The sequence below is a fragment of the Aptenodytes forsteri genome, unplaced genomic scaffold (assembly GCF_000699145.1).
Source record: "Aptenodytes forsteri isolate BGI_AS27 unplaced genomic scaffold, ASM69914v1 Scaffold61, whole genome shotgun sequence".
Classification (NCBI taxonomy): domain Eukaryota; kingdom Metazoa; phylum Chordata; class Aves; order Sphenisciformes; family Spheniscidae; genus Aptenodytes; species Aptenodytes forsteri.
In genome coordinates, this window is record NW_008794443.1 from 6619720 (window position 1) to 6638695 (window position 18976).

The window sequence follows — 18976 nt, forward strand, 5'->3', positions numbered from 1 at the left end:
GAGCACCACAAAACAGCCAAAAAGGAGAGTCGTAGGTTTCTTTACATTTTTTGATCATGCGTGAAATGAGCTCAGCTATGTCACAACAGAAAAGACACTCTCTAACATCACAAGCAGAAAGAACAGGCAATTTTCAAAATGGTCCACGTTTCTTTGGAATATTTTGGACTGAAAACATCTTCAAAGTCTTGTCAATAGTTCCTTTTTCCTTATTCATAGCAGTGTCACCAAAAAAGTTAACCATGATTTAGGAGAAACATAAGAGAATATATAAAGCTTAAAAAGAAGCTGAGGTAAGCAGGGGGAGACTCGGAAGCCCATGTAGAAATTGAGGATATTCTCACTCATTCAAGAAACTCATGTTTAGGCATTCCAGCTCTTCCTGTCATCGCTTCTATTGGCCAAACTATGAATAAACATGAGGAAAAGATAATTAATCATTTTCCTTGGAATTAAATTGTCCAAAATAAGCAGTGGCCCTAAGAATCTGAAGCCCCGGTGTTTCTTGTGGCACATGAAGTTCCTTGTGGGGGAAACGTTTGAAGAACCAGGACCAGCCTTGCTTCCCACACTGCCCATTTGTGAATTCTTTCCTATTAATAGAGTGAAGCACTGCAAAGTAGCTTGACCTACTAGAATAGACTGTGGTTAAAAGGAGGCACTGGGCTTTGAGCTCTAAATTTCTCTTTTCCAAAAAGGATACGAGGATTCCTGTGTTGACCTGATGAGGGAGGCAGTCTCCACAGGAGAAGGGGAACAAGCAGGGAACAAAGATTCTCACCAGTGCACTCTTCCCGGGTCTTTAGATGGCCTCCAGTGAGCACTCCTCAAACTTGAGCTATATCAGTTATGCCTAAGGAGGAAAAGCCCTTCTGGTTTCATACGCACACACTTGCATAACTGAGTCACATACTGAATTCAAAATTATGAGAGAATCCTCAGAATGGTAATTTTCTCTGTTTGTGAAAATCATTTTGTTTAACAGCATAACTCCAGTGAACAGTTATGCAAATACCTCTGTGGTTTAGAAAAACTAAAAATTATTACCAAACCCTAAAATAATTATTTAAATTAAAATATCACTATATAATAATATTTAGAAGCTCAGCAGAAATCCTTGGGGAAGGGAGAGAATTTGATATTTATACTGTGCTATCAAGGTGCCATCTTCAAGGCAAAACCCTTTACAACATGTGAAATTTGAGGAACAAAACAGGAAATGCCACCGATGAATAAAAATACTTCCAACCATTTCAAAATTTAGTGCTTGTTTACTCCAGAAACCCAGAGCCATGCCCAGAGTAAGGACAGGAGACAGGACTGTTTTCCACTCTTGGTCCTATCATGCATTTACTGTGTAACCAGAGGAAAACTGCTTTTTGATCTACCTGTCTACCTTACAAAGACAATTCAATGCTCTCATTTCCTGTGCAGGTACAAATGAGGCAGCTATTTCTATTCAACCAGAAGTCAGTCTACTTCTGTGGGAAGCAAAGGCTTCTTCTGCCAAGACATCTGTTTCTCTACCACAATGATCAATGAGAAAAGCACAGCCCTGGGAACAGTAACTGTTAATTAGTAGCTGTTGGGGATCAGTCATGGCAGGAGGAGGAACAGAAGGTGACTGAGGGTCCTGCAAAACAATACCTTAACTTATTTTTCTAATTTGTCAGAATTAGACTGACAGACTTAAATAACCCTTTCCAAACAGATACCAAAGGACCTGGCCATTAGGCTGTTAAATGCATTTTATATTATTAAGCCTGTCTTAAAATCTTTCATTAATGAAAGCCTGAGCAAGCAAGAGTTTCAAAAGACTTCAGGAGTTTTTGCTTTTTTTGTAGCTTGATAAAGTTGTAGAGAAACAGAAAGAAACTCACAGACGAATGCTGGAGCAACTTCTAATGGTAGAAAAATCACACAGACAGACACTGTATGAACTAGAAGAAGAGAAGAGGAAGCACAGCAAATACATGGAAAAAAGCGATGAGTTTACAAACTTACTGGAACAAGAACGTGAAAGGTAAGGTTACCTCTTGCCATAGTACTAAGAAATACCTACAATTTAACATTATGTCTAAGGATCTGTCCACCTTCTTATTCTGCATCCGCTAAAAATCAGAAATATTTGCAGAGTTGTATTTTGAGAGTTCAGCTGTGAAACCTTGACTAATTACTCCTAAATAACAGTAGTGTCTACAGCTCGATCAGCAGGTAAGGTAGGTCAAATGGTTGGCAGATTCTTCAGCACTATGGCAGGACGACAGGTATGTTATACTACAGAGAATACAGGGAGATACGCAAATGTGTAGAGTTACAACCAACATGAAACAGGTGAACCTTTCAGCATGTTTAAGATGCTCAGTGTACACTATAGTATGTAAGTAACAGAATATGAAATCAGGCGTGCAGCCTTTGATGTCAGAAGAAAAAGACATGAGGAAAAGTAGAAGTGTTTGGGCAGACCACAGAAATACAGAGAGGAAGCAAAGGCAGAGGATAATTTGCAGAAAGCTTTGAAAATAAGAACACCATAAAGTTCTTATATCAGAATTGGCATAAAAGCCATAAATCCAACTTTATTTTTATTTGTAACCTAAAAGCACTACAGCTTGTTTAAGCACAGTGTGAGGGTTTCAATACCAATTCCCAGAAGAAGGATTAAGAAGAATTTAATGTCATGTACTGTCTTTAAAAAAGCCACTTTAAACTGTGGCTTCTCTGAATCTGCAGTAAAACTGAACACATCCTAAGGGGGGGGAATTGAAGAGAATTTCCTATTCCCTGGATAGCTACTCCAGAAGATAGGAGAATACTGTCTGTTTCCTTTCGCTTAGGAACAGCTTCCAGATGGAAATGTTTGGGTGTGAGAACGTCAAGCCTATTCTAAACTCACATTATGCATAGATAATTCTTCCTCTGCTTTGCCTGTGTAACATCATGTTCCACGTATTTTGGCAGTGTTCACCCTTCACACTACACCTCTCTCCTGCAGGTTTATCAAAGATAGCACATATGCTTCCCACTGAGTACACAGCCATATTTATGGATTGCAATTAAAGCAGCTGGGGAAAAAAAACCCTTTGCTTCCCAGAGAAATGTACACAGATGCAGGCAAGCACAGGCACACACAGAAAAGCACATACAAAGTCCCCCCACAAGGCACAGAACTGACTTTTTTTCTGTAAGAACTGTTTTTGTGAAACATTATCATGTCAGGAACCAAAACCTGAGATGCAGTTTTCATCTCTGCTGTCTTTTTCTCAAAAACTATGAGACACTCATCTCAGAGACAGAGCTAAACAACTACAGTTGCTAAAAGTGGCAAAATATTACATCAGACACGTGCTTACACAGCTTGAAAAGCTGCACAGAAGGAAAGACTAAGCATCAGTGTCCTTGTATTTTTTTTCTTGTGAAAACAAGGTAGACATGGGATTAAAACTTTCTTCCCTGCCCCTCCTCCATATTCCCCCCAAGAAGACTATAAAACATTTACCACTATTACCTGCAACATTTAGTCTATCTGCCTGGAAACAGGGGAGGAGGGGGGGCAGGAATACTGAGGTGCCTAATGAGACCTTAGAGGATGTTATAATAGATTTCAGATTAAGTCTCAATTTTTGTATTTTCTTTGGAGGACGTATTTTATGTGGAAAACCTTAAGGGGGTGTGATGTCACATGTTGAGCTGATTCCAAAATGTTTGCCAAGTAATGTCGCCATCAAGATCTCTACACAATTGCCTGCCATAACAAAAAAAAAACAACACCACCAAAACCAAACCAAAACCAACCAACAAACCCCAAAACAAACAAAAAAACCCCCCACAATCAAAAAAACACTCAGCAAGTTAAGGCACAGCTCTTTCTACATTAGCCTGCCTGACCTGACATTCAGAACACACCCCCATATGCAAAGTGACCTTTTCTTCCATTTCAAAAACCTTAGTCCAATTTAAATCATCTCAGGATGTGAATTTTGCATTTGGATTAAGAACAAATAGAACTCTATGAAAAGTTTCATACATAAAGCAACGACAAATGAATTTTTGCTTCCCCCCCAATTAAAAAAAAAAATATTCAGAAAAGCATTAAGTATTCATCAATGAACTTTCTTCTTTTTTCAGCCAGAAGCAGTATTCTCTTCCAAGTGTGGAAGGGTATATAACATTCCTAACAGTATTTCAGTTTCAAAACAAAATCCTGGACTTCCGGTTCAATTAGCAAAAAAGCGTCTTGCTTTTTTCAAACAGCAAGGCTACAGTATATGCTAAAGATATCCTTGAAGAGTATAGAATGCATGCAAGCCAAACAAGGTACATGAGTAATACGTGATTATATGATCAAAATGAAAAAAATTTTGATGTTACGGAACAGTGATGCTGAAGCACTGAAAACTACTCTGGACAGCAAGAATAAAGAAACTATCAGTCAGATCCAACTCTTACATATGATTGAATATATTTTCAAATAAGGAGGATGGAAAGCATTTCCTCTTTGTTACGTATGCGCTCAGGAAGTACAGAACTGAAGAATTCTTAAATGAAAATTTTAGTGGTGAACTAATTTATCAGACGATCATGTTTTACAAAACCTAGGCAAGCCTCCATCTCTAGGGCCTTTCTGCCGCCTTAGTCCCTCCATACATGACATTTCTCCTTAGAAGAGTTTAAAAACATGTTTGGATCATGCAAAATATTAGCAGTCTTCACTGACTCAGTAAAAACCCTTCACCTTAATCATTCGAGAACCCCTTTGACTTCATAGCAAGGCAACAAGACTAAGTTTGACCTCAGCAATTGTACATTGTCAGATTTGGGAGTTTAAGCTTATGACAGGACTAGTGACAGCTTTCTAGATATGAGAACTGATATTAACCCTTTAGACATTTTAAGTGTTTTTCTTGTTGACAGCCAAAACTAATCCTCCACAGTCTTGTTGTAGTTATGAGACAAAGATTGGTCTTCCAAACTGAAAAGAGCCTCAAGACTTAGCAACAGACATTTACCAGTAAAAGAATGATAAAATCATGCTACTATCATTATAATATATAATATTATATATTATAAAATCATGCTACTATCATTATATTTACTACATTATATTTATGTAGTACTTAACATCACATAATTCAGACCATTGGCTATTCTCACTCAAAATCAAATCCCCTTGAGGTACACATCGGACTTCCCCATCCTTCCGCATTATCCACCAAGTACACCCAGGTCCTTGAGCAAAAGCAATCCCACGGATAGGTTTGCCTTTGCCCGAGGCAGGAATAACCCAAACTGTTTTCCCCAACATATTTTTTATGTGCACTACAGGGACTTTATTCCCATCTACAGTACGTAAAAGTAGTCATATGTAGTCTTCAGTCATATGTACTTAAAGCATGGATCCACTGACAAACTCCTATCAGATAAGGAACAGTTTTGTGGAGAAAAGGAGGCCTATGGGCAACAACTGGATAGGTCTTTCTTACACTTCAACAGGAATTGTACTCTGTATGTGTGCAGACCAGACAGGAACACAAAGACAAACTACACATGCATGGTAGTGTACTAGACCAAGTCTGCTAGAGTCTAGAAGGGAAAATTTTATTGTATTGCTGGAGCCTAAAGAAATAGCAGCACCCAAACTCACAAGAACGTAAAAAACCTCCAGAAGCTAGATACAGAGACTACTGGGTGCACCTGAAGAACCATAGCATAAAAGCCATTGAGCTTGTTTAGAAGCTCTGGCATTTCATGGGGTTGAGGGATGGAGGGCAGAATTAAGGACTAGGAAGAATACTTACTTTAGATTCAAATGCAGATTCCACTGTATCTTCCCTGAGCATGTACCTACTTGTCCAAATATATTTATCCACATTCCATATTTTTGTAGTACAATTAAATAATAAAAGCTGCTATTTTAGAAAGCATTTTACAAAGCTAAAATATGAAACAAGGTTTTCCAGATATACATGTGCCCTGTTTGAAAACACACGCTATGTGCATGCAAGTATTTATACATTTACATATTACTCTCCACCCCACACACACAAAAAAAGAAATGAGAGAGTAAAATAGTAAAATGATTAGCACTTACACAGCCCTTATCCTCTGCAAATCTCAAGTTGTTTTAAGTATTACATAAGCACAGTTATTCCCCATTTTCTGAATACTGAAAGGAAATGAAGGTATGAGTGGAAGAAACCAGTCACAGGTACCTTGGGGTACAAGGGTTAAACTGGAGGAATGGAAGAAATCTCCCAATATATAGGTGTGTCCCATCTTCAAACTTTCTATATACTATATAGACTCTCAACTATACAAAGGGTAAAGCTTTATTATGAACATACACCAGTTAAATAAGTGTACATTGTTCAACAGGACAGGAAAAAATAGCAGTTTGCTAATAAGCAATATAAATAGATTTTTAAAGGCAGTTATGATAAATGCTGCTCACAGGAATTCAAGTATTAGCACAAAACTTTGCAGGTTGGTATAGCAGCAATTAATAAGATCTTTAGTTTAAGGATCATCTACTAAGATGCGGGATTTTTTTTCCTACAGGGAGGAAAGCCATCATAAGTTTTCATTTTAGCTCTGAATTCACACTCACAAAGGTCATATAGAGAACATAGTCCAGAGAAGAAGAAAACACAATTATTTACATATAAGATAATCCTAATATTTCTTAAAAGGAAACTTACTCCTTATGCTGTAAGCAAGTGAAAAAACCTAAGCCAGCCAACCAAACTCTATTCCACTATATCAGACATTTCTTCTTAAAACATCAAGTAACAGGCATTTTCAGTGTTAAGATAAAAGTTGTTATTATTATACCCATCTGAGGAGTCGGCATTCACCAAGCTTAAAAAATAGAACCTAACCTGCAGAAGTCTCACAACTGTAGTCTTTCTCATCTGACAAAACACCATAAACCCCTGTGCTGCTTGCTCCAACTGCTGCACCCCCTCAAGGTCAGTCACTTAATATGACATCCTGTCGAGTGATACAGGCTAGAAGGGATCTCTGGAGGTCTCCAGCACAACCTGCTGAGTGCAGGGCTAACTTAACAGTCAGATCAAGTTGCTCAGACCCCTGTCCAGCTGACTATTGAAGATTTCCAAGGGACAGTGATTCTGCTGGCTGCGTGGGCTCCTGATGCAGTCTTTGCCATCCTCACCAGGAGACCCTTTCCCTCAGTTTCATTGTAGGCATCATTCTGGTCTGGCTTCTGCCCCATGTTCAACTGAAACTGCTCTCATTAAAGGCTCAATAACTTCCCTTTTGGCAAACCTCTGAACCCAATCCATCTTCACTGTCTGATCTTTTGGCTGCCTTAGACACAAATGAGCTTTCAGCACTTCCTTGCCATCTTACCCACACAGAGTTTCTGCGACTCCAGCTGGACTCATTTCTTTGTTTCCACAGTGTACTCTGAGTTGGAAACTTCTCATTGTCCACCTCTACTCTGTCCATAGGACCTCATGGGTCTTATTGTTTAGGTCTTCTCTTTATCCATTCACTCTCTGTACTTCTCCTCACAGAAACTCAAAGCCAGCCATCACCTCTATGCTGATGACTCCAGTCTACTCCAACCACCACCACCACAACAAATCTCACCATTTGTGAGCAACCTGCCATCATCCCCAACTCCATGGGACTAGAAGGGAACTCAGTCTTTTATCCCCCTGCCCTTGGCTTCATCCTTAAGATTCTCTAATACCTCAGTTCTTAAAACTGGGGTAACAAAGTCATACTGCTTGTCACTCAGCCTGTCATACCTAGGCACGTTTTCTACCTGAGCCTTTCTACATGTAAGTCTCACAAATTCTTCTTCATAGCACCTCCAAGAAAATAAAAAAAAATTTAAACCCCCCACCCCCCACCCCCCACATTAGCTGTTTCACCCCTCTATGTCTCTTCACTGGATGCACTCTCATTACTGCATTAAGGCTATGTATTTCCTCTTGTGTACCTTTACAGTGCACTCTTACCTTCTCATGCAATGTTAACACATGGACTAAACATCGTACCAAAAACGTACCAAAATTAAATCATATTATGTTATAATTCTGCTCAGGTACTGAGTAGGTAAGAAATGTGATTTCATAAAAACTGAGTGCACTAGGTTAAGTGGTTTGTTTTTGTTTTGTTTTTTAAAGTGTCAGATGAAAGTAATTGCTACACACAGTAGGTCAAGTGAACAACACTTGAAAACTGGAACAGGGCATCAGGGAGAGAAGGAACCATCTCCACTAAAAGGTGAAGTGTGTTACTACATTGTCAGTGTAACATTGCTGTACTTTAATTCTGACACATTCACACATTAGAATAACAACATACTGCGTGACAAGCTCTGGAAAATTCAATATTCTATAACAGTGGGTAAAATTAATATTTGCTGTTTTTCTTAATGAAGCCAATTAAATATTGTAAGAAGCAGGATCTTATCTCTATAGAAAGCTACAGCAAAAATAAACACTGTCAACTTATTTATTCTACATGTGTTACCAGCAGTTTTTAATTTCATGCACACTAAACTATTGTTGTAGATTGCATTGTACTCAAATGCAATCATTTCCTTTTAGCTTTCTGGCAATGAGTTCTATATATTACATATGCCTGAGACTATGTCTTGCAAGTTGTGAAATGGATGCCAGAACTCTGTACATTTGACCTTTTTCATGGGTATCTAGTGTTCTGTAGGTGAGTAAGAGAGACCCACCACAAGCAAAATATTAGCATTCTTATTCTGCATTACACCCCGATGGGACAGTCCCACTAATAATACCACTGAGGCACAAAGACAGACTCAAGGAAGTGATGTACACAGATTAATTACCTCATGCTCGTACGTGAAAAACTATGTACCATTGCACTACATAACTTTCAACAGATGTTGTGAAATCAAACCCTTGTCAAAATTCAAGGATTCAAAGATTTCTACAGCAGTTTCTGCGCATGATGGAAGGTTAAAATACTTTATCTTAAAGCAAATAAATTAATAAAATCCCGGTTAACAAAGGGATTAAAAAACCCCCCAAACTGTTAAATAAGGTCACATTATGTTTATTCAAAGCAAAGATTAAGAATAAATACAAATAGAAACAGGGCTTTCAACTCAGTGTTAGCACAACTGAGAAATTCTCTAGATCCATAATTCTAAATTATTCCACCTACTGTAATCAGCAAGCAGATGCAAGATCTAGGTGATAACCGTTTCTCATGCAACTCCACTGACATTGGTGGAATGACAGAGAGAAGTCAGGCTCACATTTAATTTCTCTAATTCTGAGCACTTAAGATGTCTGTTCACTGCTTCAGGCACACTGCCATGACTACCAACCAATACTACCATTGTGTACTTTGAGGCCGGGAAGGACACAATGAAAAACCTTAGTCAAACGATGTTGTTCTACGCTGCCACCTTCTCTCCCCTCACGAGAGGGGAAAGCGATGGTGGTTGCCATATGCCCTCCCTGCAAAAGGCCATAAATTCTCCTGAAAGGGATGATCATGGAAAACCACCCTGGTGGTAGCTCTGGTCAGCACTTTTAATGGTAGCGTCAGAGCTCAAAGGGAAAGATGATCTTTCCAAGCTGGCAAGTCTCAGAGTATTTATGGCTCTTGCAAATCAACACCAACTCCATATACTCTGTTTGGAACCTAACCAGTGACCAGCGCGGACGATGAAGCACTGGCCAAATATGCTCATGGTGAGGCGCTGCCCTCAGTAATGGGGCACTCGCTCTAGTCACCAATTTACATTTCCAAATAAGACCGAGTGCACCGCTCCATGTGCAGCACAGCATAACTAGTCTAATCATAAGCAACAATAGAAGTGGATGACTGCACCAAGACCTGTGACCAAAAAAAGACACGGTGCACTTCTGATTCATTGCAGGGTGGGTCTGTGAGAGAGCGAGAAATTGGAACAGGATTTTGTAACTGGAGTTTGAAAAGAAAACACACAACATCAGACAGAGAGAAAAATCTATAAATCATTCTCCGAGATAGAAAGTTTGACACTATCATAAGTTTCCAGAACAAACCATTGCTATGGGAAAAGTTATACTCCTGTTCGAGTGTGGAGAAGTCTCAATGAAGTTAAGATCTTTCTTGTGGCAGAAAAATTTAAGTGACTTATATGTGCTATAATTAGTTTCATATCTTAAGAACAGGCAAGAGAAAAATGGCCATGAGAACTGAGAATGCAGGTCACGCATCAGTTACCAAGACCTGCAGTCTAAACCCATAACCAAGTTTCCCATGGCATACTATGAGCTTCAATGCACTTATGGCCAGCTACAAAAATCTCTGAGCATTATATACACGTATGAAAGAAGCATGCATGGGAGACTGAAGCAGTTTAAGAAAAATGTCACAGCCTCAGTCTCTGTGCTAAGACAGTAATTTTAAACAGAGAATAAACAAGAAAAATCAGTAGCACTAAATCTGTTGAGGACAGAGATTACTGGAAAAAATTGTTAAAAATAAACACCAAAATCTTCTTACATGATAATTTCAATTTTCACATAAGTACGTTATTTTTTTGTTTCTTGAGCCTGAAATGCACACTATAACCTTTCAGGGAAACACCACACACTTGGACAAGGTAACACATAACCTATTTACTGTCTGAAGACCAAAAGCGTGAACACATTGAAAAAGTATGTTCAATATTGAAACCTTTGTGCTAAGAAGATTGGAAAAAAGCCAGATATATTCTATTTTATACATAGCCAAATATTCTATTTTATACATAAAATATGTATAAATTCAGAAATAAAACTAAAAGGTCAGGAGGGATATATGAACTTTCATTTTTAAAATTTCTGTTTCAGACTCCTATATAGCGGGGGACAGGACAGGTGGATGGCTCGGAGTAGGGAATGGTAGTAATAGGAAGTAGATACAAGAAAAAACATTAGATCATCCAGTCCCATCCCTGGCAACAGAGGGTTGTTCTCCAAACATACTGTTGACAATTTTGCTTCTCATTTCAAATGTCCAAAATACAGAAAGGTCTCAATCCCTGTAAAACTGTTCTATAAAAGTTGCACTGTTATAAGTAAAATTATACTTTTCTATTAATTCAATAATTCTTTAACAACTCAATACAGTCCTTCCTGATACGATTGTTACTCTATTGAAAGATTTCTAGATACTTGGCTAAGACTGAAAAAGAAGCCTAAGGCACCCATTTTGGTCACAGACACAGACCCAGCCGAGATCCATAGCAAATAAAACCCTAAGATGAGAGTTTGAGTGGGCTGCAGTAAGGTCTGCTGCTTAAGGACTATTCCGAATGGAGAACTGCCCACTCCTCGTCTGTGGTAGGTCTCAACTGCGCACCCTTGGGATAAAAACCTGACACAACGGCCCCTGTGAGGCATGATTTGAAGGAACTCCAAAGACTGAGCAGGCAGAGACTTAACCAGTCCCTTCACCATCCCACAGAAAAGTTTGTGCTGGGGAACACAACTGGTAAAAGCTAGAGCTTGTACAGACGTACTGACAATAGAAAGCTCTAGCACTAAAGGCTCTCAAACCATCACTTGATGATTGGCAACATTAATTTTCAAGCAGAACCCCCCCACAAAAAAAAAAAAAACCAAGCCAACAGTTGTGATGGGGTCACTATGATCAGGCTACTGAAAGGGAAGAGGGGAAGTATTTTGCCATAGAAAAGTGTTATCCCCCCCCCCAAATAGGAAATTATAAGTGCCAAAGGGACAGTAACATTGAAAATACCCAGACAGCTAACTGATTTATGTCTGCCAAATTTGGCCTAGCATCAGTTACCTTCTCCCAGACTCTACCTTTGCCAAGAGTGTTGGAGAAGAAGGGAAACTCACTGAATCCAGAAACATGGTTGTTTTCAAATGTGCATATGAGCTTGACAAGATACACCTTGCAGAGGTCTGCTCTCATTCTCTGCCCAAGATACTCCTAGTAGCTTCAGCAGAGACAGCATGAGGTTATGTCACTGCAAAAGAAAAGCACTAAACTGCTCTTTGGAACAATGCCTTATTTACTTCCTTGCCAATACCTTTCAAGTTACACATTTGGCTTGAAATTATGGGAGCTGATTAAAAACCTGCAACTTGAACAGAGCTCTTATCTTTTAAAACTAGTCAGAGTCCTGCCTCTTATACACTACTAGGAAATTCCTTAGCCTCAACACTTAGATTCACAGTATCTTCAAGTCACTGGGGAAAGACACATGCCCCACAGACATTATCAGGGTATAGGTAACAGTGGTTTTCTTGAACTATCCTTCCATTTCAGTCAACCATAATTGTTACTATCTCACTTGCACTTCCTTACACGCTATGCTAGCCTCCTTCCTCCTCATAACCTGGGAAAAAACCTGAACAAACCAGATGATCCTGTGGAAAAGGAAATAAAACCTAGCCGAAATGGAGACCTTGTACCCTCCTCTCACTTCAATTTGATTTGTATGCTAAGAATTTTAGGGTTATCAGAAAATTCTTAGCACTGTAAACCTTATTCTGACATACAATTTTATGACTACTAAGATGACTTTTAGGAATGTTCAGATCCTACAATTTGCATTTAAGTCATCAGGAAATTGGGACATCCTTTATTCAGATGTTTAGACAAGATTTCACATGTTTTTCATTTGAAAATTTTATCTTACATCCAACTGGGGAACTGAGAAGCAAGACACACTCCCTGAAATCCTAAAATTCTCCCTTTTTTTCAATAGTCTTGCCAGCTAAACTCTGGATGTCTTCGTGTTCTGTCAGACAGGAGAATGAGTCAGTCTGTCCCTAACTGGCCTTCTAAAAAGGAAATTGAGAAGGTTGATGACATATTTGGATAAACACATTCACTGGATAAAGTTACTTAACTTTTTATATCTCTTTAAGTTCGCTATAAACCTTCAAAATCCTTATAGACTAGATTTAAGTATAGCCAATAAAAACTGTAATTATAAACAAACTTAATGAAAACCACTATATTAAAACTCAAAGGACCTTGTAAACATACTCATCAAAGCTTCACCATTGTAATAGAGCACCACATCCATAAATCTATGTTATTAATTGCTAGTCATCCACAACTTATTGAAATATCAGCCCTATATAGATCATCTTTGGTTCAGAACCCAGTTTTCTCATGATCTCCGAACACAATGTAACAGCCAACACTGTAGCTCTGACTGAAGGAGCAACGAATAAACCCAGAGTTTATACAGTTCAACTCTCCTGAAAAGACAGTGAAGACTATTGTTATCATCTGTATGCACTTTAGGTCTCCCTGACTGCAGTATTTGGCCTAGAAATAAAAGATGGTTGAAATATATAGTACTGAATTTATAGAAGAGCACAAATACTGAGCTGATTTAGCTTCCTAAGCCCTCAGTTTACCAAAGGGTAAGGAGATTTAAAATACCATTTTGGAAAGCATCATTTCTTGCAATAGTGAACATCCAACAGCACGGTATGTAACTCAATAGTTTTATTAAAGGAATGTACCTTACAGATTCAAGATCCTGACCTCTATGAATTCCCATCTTCTTTAGCCCTGTATTAACTTCAGATGCAAAGAAAGAAAAGAAGGCATTCCAATGCAAAGTAAGAAAAGAAGGCATTCCAAACAACAGAGCTTTTACTAGTTTCATAAAATATAACATTTATTTTACATGAATTATTTACCAGGCTGTTTTCCATATATGCTTATAAGCATTATCAAATTTTAAGATTAGTCTGGTCTAAATTTCTTGTCTGTAACCAATCTCAGAATTAAGCTAATTTTATATCATTTCAGATTTCACTGCCAGCATTTTATTAAAGTGTGTAGTCTAATGCTTTAGTATGCAAAGATCTGAGTCTCAAAACAGAATACACAACCTTGCCCTTGGGTATTCTGATTACTAAATGCAAAGATAGTTGGTTTTATGATACCCAGGTGGCATCCAGAGCATTTCTTGGAGAAAACTGAGAAGGAGCTGTTCACAATAAAAATAACAATGTATAAAGGAATTTGCAAAGTGCTTGGAGACAAAATTAGCTTTTTAGCCACTTGACTACAAGACTGTCTCCATGGCTACTTCTTTGAAATGGTCCTAGTACCAAAGTGTAGGTTCAGGCAGTAAAGTAGTATTTCAGTAGGTAGTTGAGAAAATGATGCAGGAAGAAGGGGTTCAGTTTTATTAGACTGTGGAAAGATGCTTGGAATAGGATGCACAAACTCTACCTAAAATAAAACAAAAATAGGCTGCTGGTATTTAAGTTTAAAATTAAGATGAAGACTGTTTAAACTTAGCAGAAAGTTGCCTGGTGCAAAGGCATGCACAGTTGAGGATGACACATCAATTAGGAATGCAATCATTAAAACTCTGTATTCTTGGAAATAAAGCATTAAAGTAGTTAATTAAGTTTGACAGGAAATAGCAAAGTTCTGTCTAACCAAACAGCATTTCAACCAAGCAGCGTTTCCAAAAACAGCCAAAGAACAAGGATGCAAGGGCTCCTATACAAATGCAAGTCCAAGAATCCAACATAAAAACTAAACTGTCTAGTTTTAAATGTGGGCATGGATATAGAATGTGTCTCGAAGTGTGTGAGAAGAAAACATTCAGAGGAATATGATTATACTATTGATAAAGTATTTAAATCAGAATGAGAGAAATAATTATGCTGATGTAGGAGCTGTAACAAGAAAAGGAAAGCAGAAAAGTGGAGAGTGAAATAAGATAAATGTGTTTAACTCTGTAAAAGCATATCCAGACTTTCTGTGAGTTGAAGCTCACATATAAAGAGATAATCATATAAATGCTAGACTACTGATCATCAATCCAAAATAATGACACTTACCACGTAGTGATGAGAGGTAGAAAGGGCAGAAATAAGGGGAATCTGCAGTTATTTTTACATGCTGGATAAATGTCACACTAGAGTATAACAGAGAATAGCTATTTAAATACTCAAACTTTTTGTAAAGCATCTAATCATGAATTTCAATTGTAGGAGCAAGTTATGATTTTTGTTCCTACTAGAGCCATGAACTAGTCCACACTGTAAATACTGAAAAGCCAGAGATGAATAAGGTCTCAAATTCAACCTGTTTGAGGTAAGAGGGAACAAAAAACAACTATCGTATATATAGTTTTAGAGTGGGATACACACATAACACTAATGGAAACTAATTAAACAGAGCATCTAAAAGAGTAAATCCCTTGAAGGCACCACAGAAACAATTTAACAACGCTGACAAAGCAACTTCCACGTAAATGTGTACCAGCAAATCAAAAGCAACTAAAATACTCTCTCCAAAGCCAGCTAAGCAATTTAACAACAGATTACAATAAATTAAGTGTAAAGACATCTTAAAAGGGAAAATATGTGCAAGCAAAGACAACATACAAGAAACAGAAATGCTGTTATGTTAAAATCCATCCATCAAACGTGGGAAGTCTGCATCCTACTCAAAGTAGAGAACACTGAATTGTTCTGGGCATCCTTCTCCTCTGAACACTGAGGCATAAAATTTGGCTCATTTGCCACAATGTTAGTTCTTTTTCATTTGTATTTTTTCCCAACAGCATTGGATTCCACTGTGAGGGAAGTCAAGGAGGTTTTCACATTAGACTTTCTTTATGGAGAAAGAGTCTGTGAAGCCATCTGAAGCTGAACTAGTAATAAAAAAAAGCTTTACACCAAATTTGTACAACACAAAGCAACAAGCTTACTAGCACCTTACTGGGACTAAATGGTATTTAAGTGTTCTAAAAGAACTTGCATGAGAAACTGATGAACTATTAGCTGGTGGGTAATTCCTCTCTTAAAAAAGCCAGAGAAATGGGGGGCAGCACTAGTTTTTAACAAGAGATTCTAGGACTAACTCAAGCACAACTCAAGACAAATTCATTTGATCCACCAACTAATTAGAAGAAACTATAGTAAAGAAGAGAACTGACAGATATTAGGCAAACACGAAATACTCCAGCCAGTTGAGAGGAAAGACGAATCATGTGCCAAGTCTGCTCTCCTTCCCCATCCGTCCTTAAATTGAGCAATGCTTTGCCCTTCTATCCTCCTGTTAATCCTGGTATCTGCACTGAAGCAAGACTAACTGAGCTCAGAGCAGTTCATTTACCCTTTCCCGGCATTAGTATGTTATTCATGCACTTTGACGTGCATAAGAACAAAACTCAAGGGTCTGACTAGTTACTTACAATTGTTTGAAATAGATGTTTACAAAGGCCAATTTTTAATTGAGTTTCTTACGTCTGTGTGCCTATCCATCATCATCCCATTTTCTCATCCCTCAGCTAATTTCAAATGAAATGCAAGAAAGAAGCAAAAGACCTCTAAATTATGAAATGCCTACAGGGTTCTTGAAAACAGGTATCTTTTAGTGTCCACGATATTAAGCAAGAGTCCAGTTTGACCCCAGTAAAAGTACATTGCAGAAAAACTTTGTGTTCATCCTAACAGGGGGAAAGCCTAGCTTGCACATTATTGGACAATAAAAAAATCCAGCCATGAAACAAACTTCCATAATTCATTTTGTTTCACTATACAAACAGTTTTTTTCCCCACAGTAAATAACGCTGTTTTTACAAACCTTACGGAAAGAGTTGCCTATCCTTACTGCACCCAAATGAAGAAGTAAAATCAGAATCTTGATTTGCTATTGCAAAAGCTGAATATCTGGATAGTTGTAGAACATCACAATCTTCACTTTTTCCTTCTTTTCTTTCTAAAAAAATCAAAGAATGAGATTATAGGAACCCATGTATAAGTCTCCTAAAAATATCTATAATGAAATATTTAGTCAAATTTTCAAGAAATAAGTACTAGCACATGGGGTCATAGTTTCAAAAGAGCTCAGGCATGCAGCCTTCAACCTCTTAAGAGAACTGCAGCCAGACTTTCCAATGCATTCAGGCATGCAGCAGTTCATAACAATAACGGGGAAAGGAATGAAGATGCTGAGCTCACTGGAACAGTTAGGCTTTTAGAAATTATTCCCAATAAAGCAGAACTCTCCTACCTCCAAGAAGAGAGGGAGAGGCTGTTTGTTTTAAAAGAAAAATACTAAAAATATCTTCAATTATGTTTATCTTAAAAAAAGCTGGAGAGAACATATCACAAGTCTTCTTCAGTTGAATCCACAAAAAAATGCGATAAGGCAAAATGTATATGATGAATATTTAAGACACTGAAATATCTTCAAGAATTAGGACATAGGAGTACCTGGATCCCAATACAAGACGACACTGAGACCATGAATGCAGAAAAAAACCACCCTGAACCATTTGAACACCATTCCACTTTCTCATAGCATCCAGACCTCTACCTTAATTCTTTGAGAAACTTCTCCTCCCATTATCTTGTTTGTTCAGCTGTTATAATTACAGCAGGAAAGGGAAAAGCTGATGATTTGCTATATAACACCAAAGAAGTCATTACACTTCCTTATTTAACACAAACACCTCACCTTCCTCAAGCGTAAAATGGAATGACGACACAACACCATGAATCATTACTGGTGCCGAGTCTTACTGTCACTGCATTCAGGACAAATACATAAGACAAGAGAGTACATACAATTATGCGCTACAGTTCATAAAGTATATACTAAGCAGACATTCCTATGAAAGCACTGTGCATTGGTTTCTTTCTGTTTTTAAATACGTTCATTCTATTTGGTCTATCTGTCCTCAGATACTTCAGTCCTTAGTATTAAAATCATTCCATTTAATTTCCTTTTTGGTTCTTGTCATCAGCTCTATAAAGAGTACTTATTTTTGCAGTCATTATGGCAAAACACATATTTTTGGTTGCAGCCCAAAAAGAATCCTAACTTCACTTTCTCTTCAGATAATGTTTCTGTTTCTCCATTCTTATACAAGATATCCAGACTATCTTATAATAGGTATTACCTCGCCTTTTAGTAAGTTTACTTAACATGGAACACATTTTGCCCTCCTAGCGCTCATGTTCCCCTCTCTGCTTTTGACTGTAGCTGTACATTACATTCAGAAACAAAATGTAAACTTTGTTCCATGTTTGACATTAAAGGCATCATTCAGCTTATAGAGGAAGACATCTAAAGTAAGTGACTTTGTTCGGATGCCTCTGTTGTGAGGCAGGCACCTAAGCTCCCAGCGCTGTCCATGGAAATGTACTCATGACAGCTCCACTCAACTGACTCAAGATAGGCGACTTCACCGGACTAAAATCCCACTCCAAAAGTGGTAACTTGTAGATAACTCAGCTAGGGTCACTACTACTTTCTGTAACCTCTCTTTGAATAGGCAATTCAAAAGATAAATCTTTACTGGGCTGTTTACTACATTTGTAACACAATCATTTGCAGCACAGTTTCTTGTACCTCTCCCTCATGTGCTGGTATTGACCACTGACTCTGACCCAGCTTAACCATTTCACATCTATTGCATCTGCCCATTCAGATTTCTTACCATTCTACTTCTGTTTACACAATCAGACTTCACATTTCAGCTCTTAAGGAGGAACAAACATCCTTTTGAATTAAAAAAAAAACGAATTCAGCAAATGGAACACCCCACCCCCCAAAAAAACAGCAAAATCCCAGAAATATCTGGAAATTACGGATTTTATAGAAGCCCACTAATTTCCATTCTTCACTCTGAGTTCAGAGCAAGTGGAATGTGACGAGCAGATATGCAATGTATGGTGGAAGTTGTATCAATTCTCACAAGGATACACTTGGCAGTAGAAGATAAAATGGTTAGGAAATTGGTGCTAAACCCACATGGTTAAAAAAAGAAATGTGAGAAAGAAAAAAAAGTTCTTAGATTACTGCTGTCTTTTCTCATTATTCAAGTTGGGATATCCCTATTTATCAGCAAAGGAAAGGAAAAATATATAACAACATTTTCATGGTAAGGGAAAAAAAAAATACAATCACTATTTGATTTCTAACTTTTTGGCTAAGTTTAGAGTTACAAAACCTGTTTACA

The 18976-nt window shown here is 37.9% G+C and overlaps 1 protein-coding gene across 4 annotated transcripts in view; it reads left to right on the forward strand.

The window, feature by feature from the left end:
• Positions 1–18976, forward strand: part of FILIP1L (filamin A interacting protein 1 like) — a 221238-nt gene that overhangs the window by 140018 nt on the left and 62244 nt on the right. For all 4 annotated transcript variants that reach the window (XM_009289703.2, XM_009289704.2, XM_009289705.2 and 1 more), the window contains one exon: positions 1845–2023. In XM_009289703.2, the coding sequence (XP_009287978.1) occupies positions 1845–2023 (179 nt within the window). The remainder of the gene's footprint in view (positions 1–1844; positions 2024–18976) is intronic.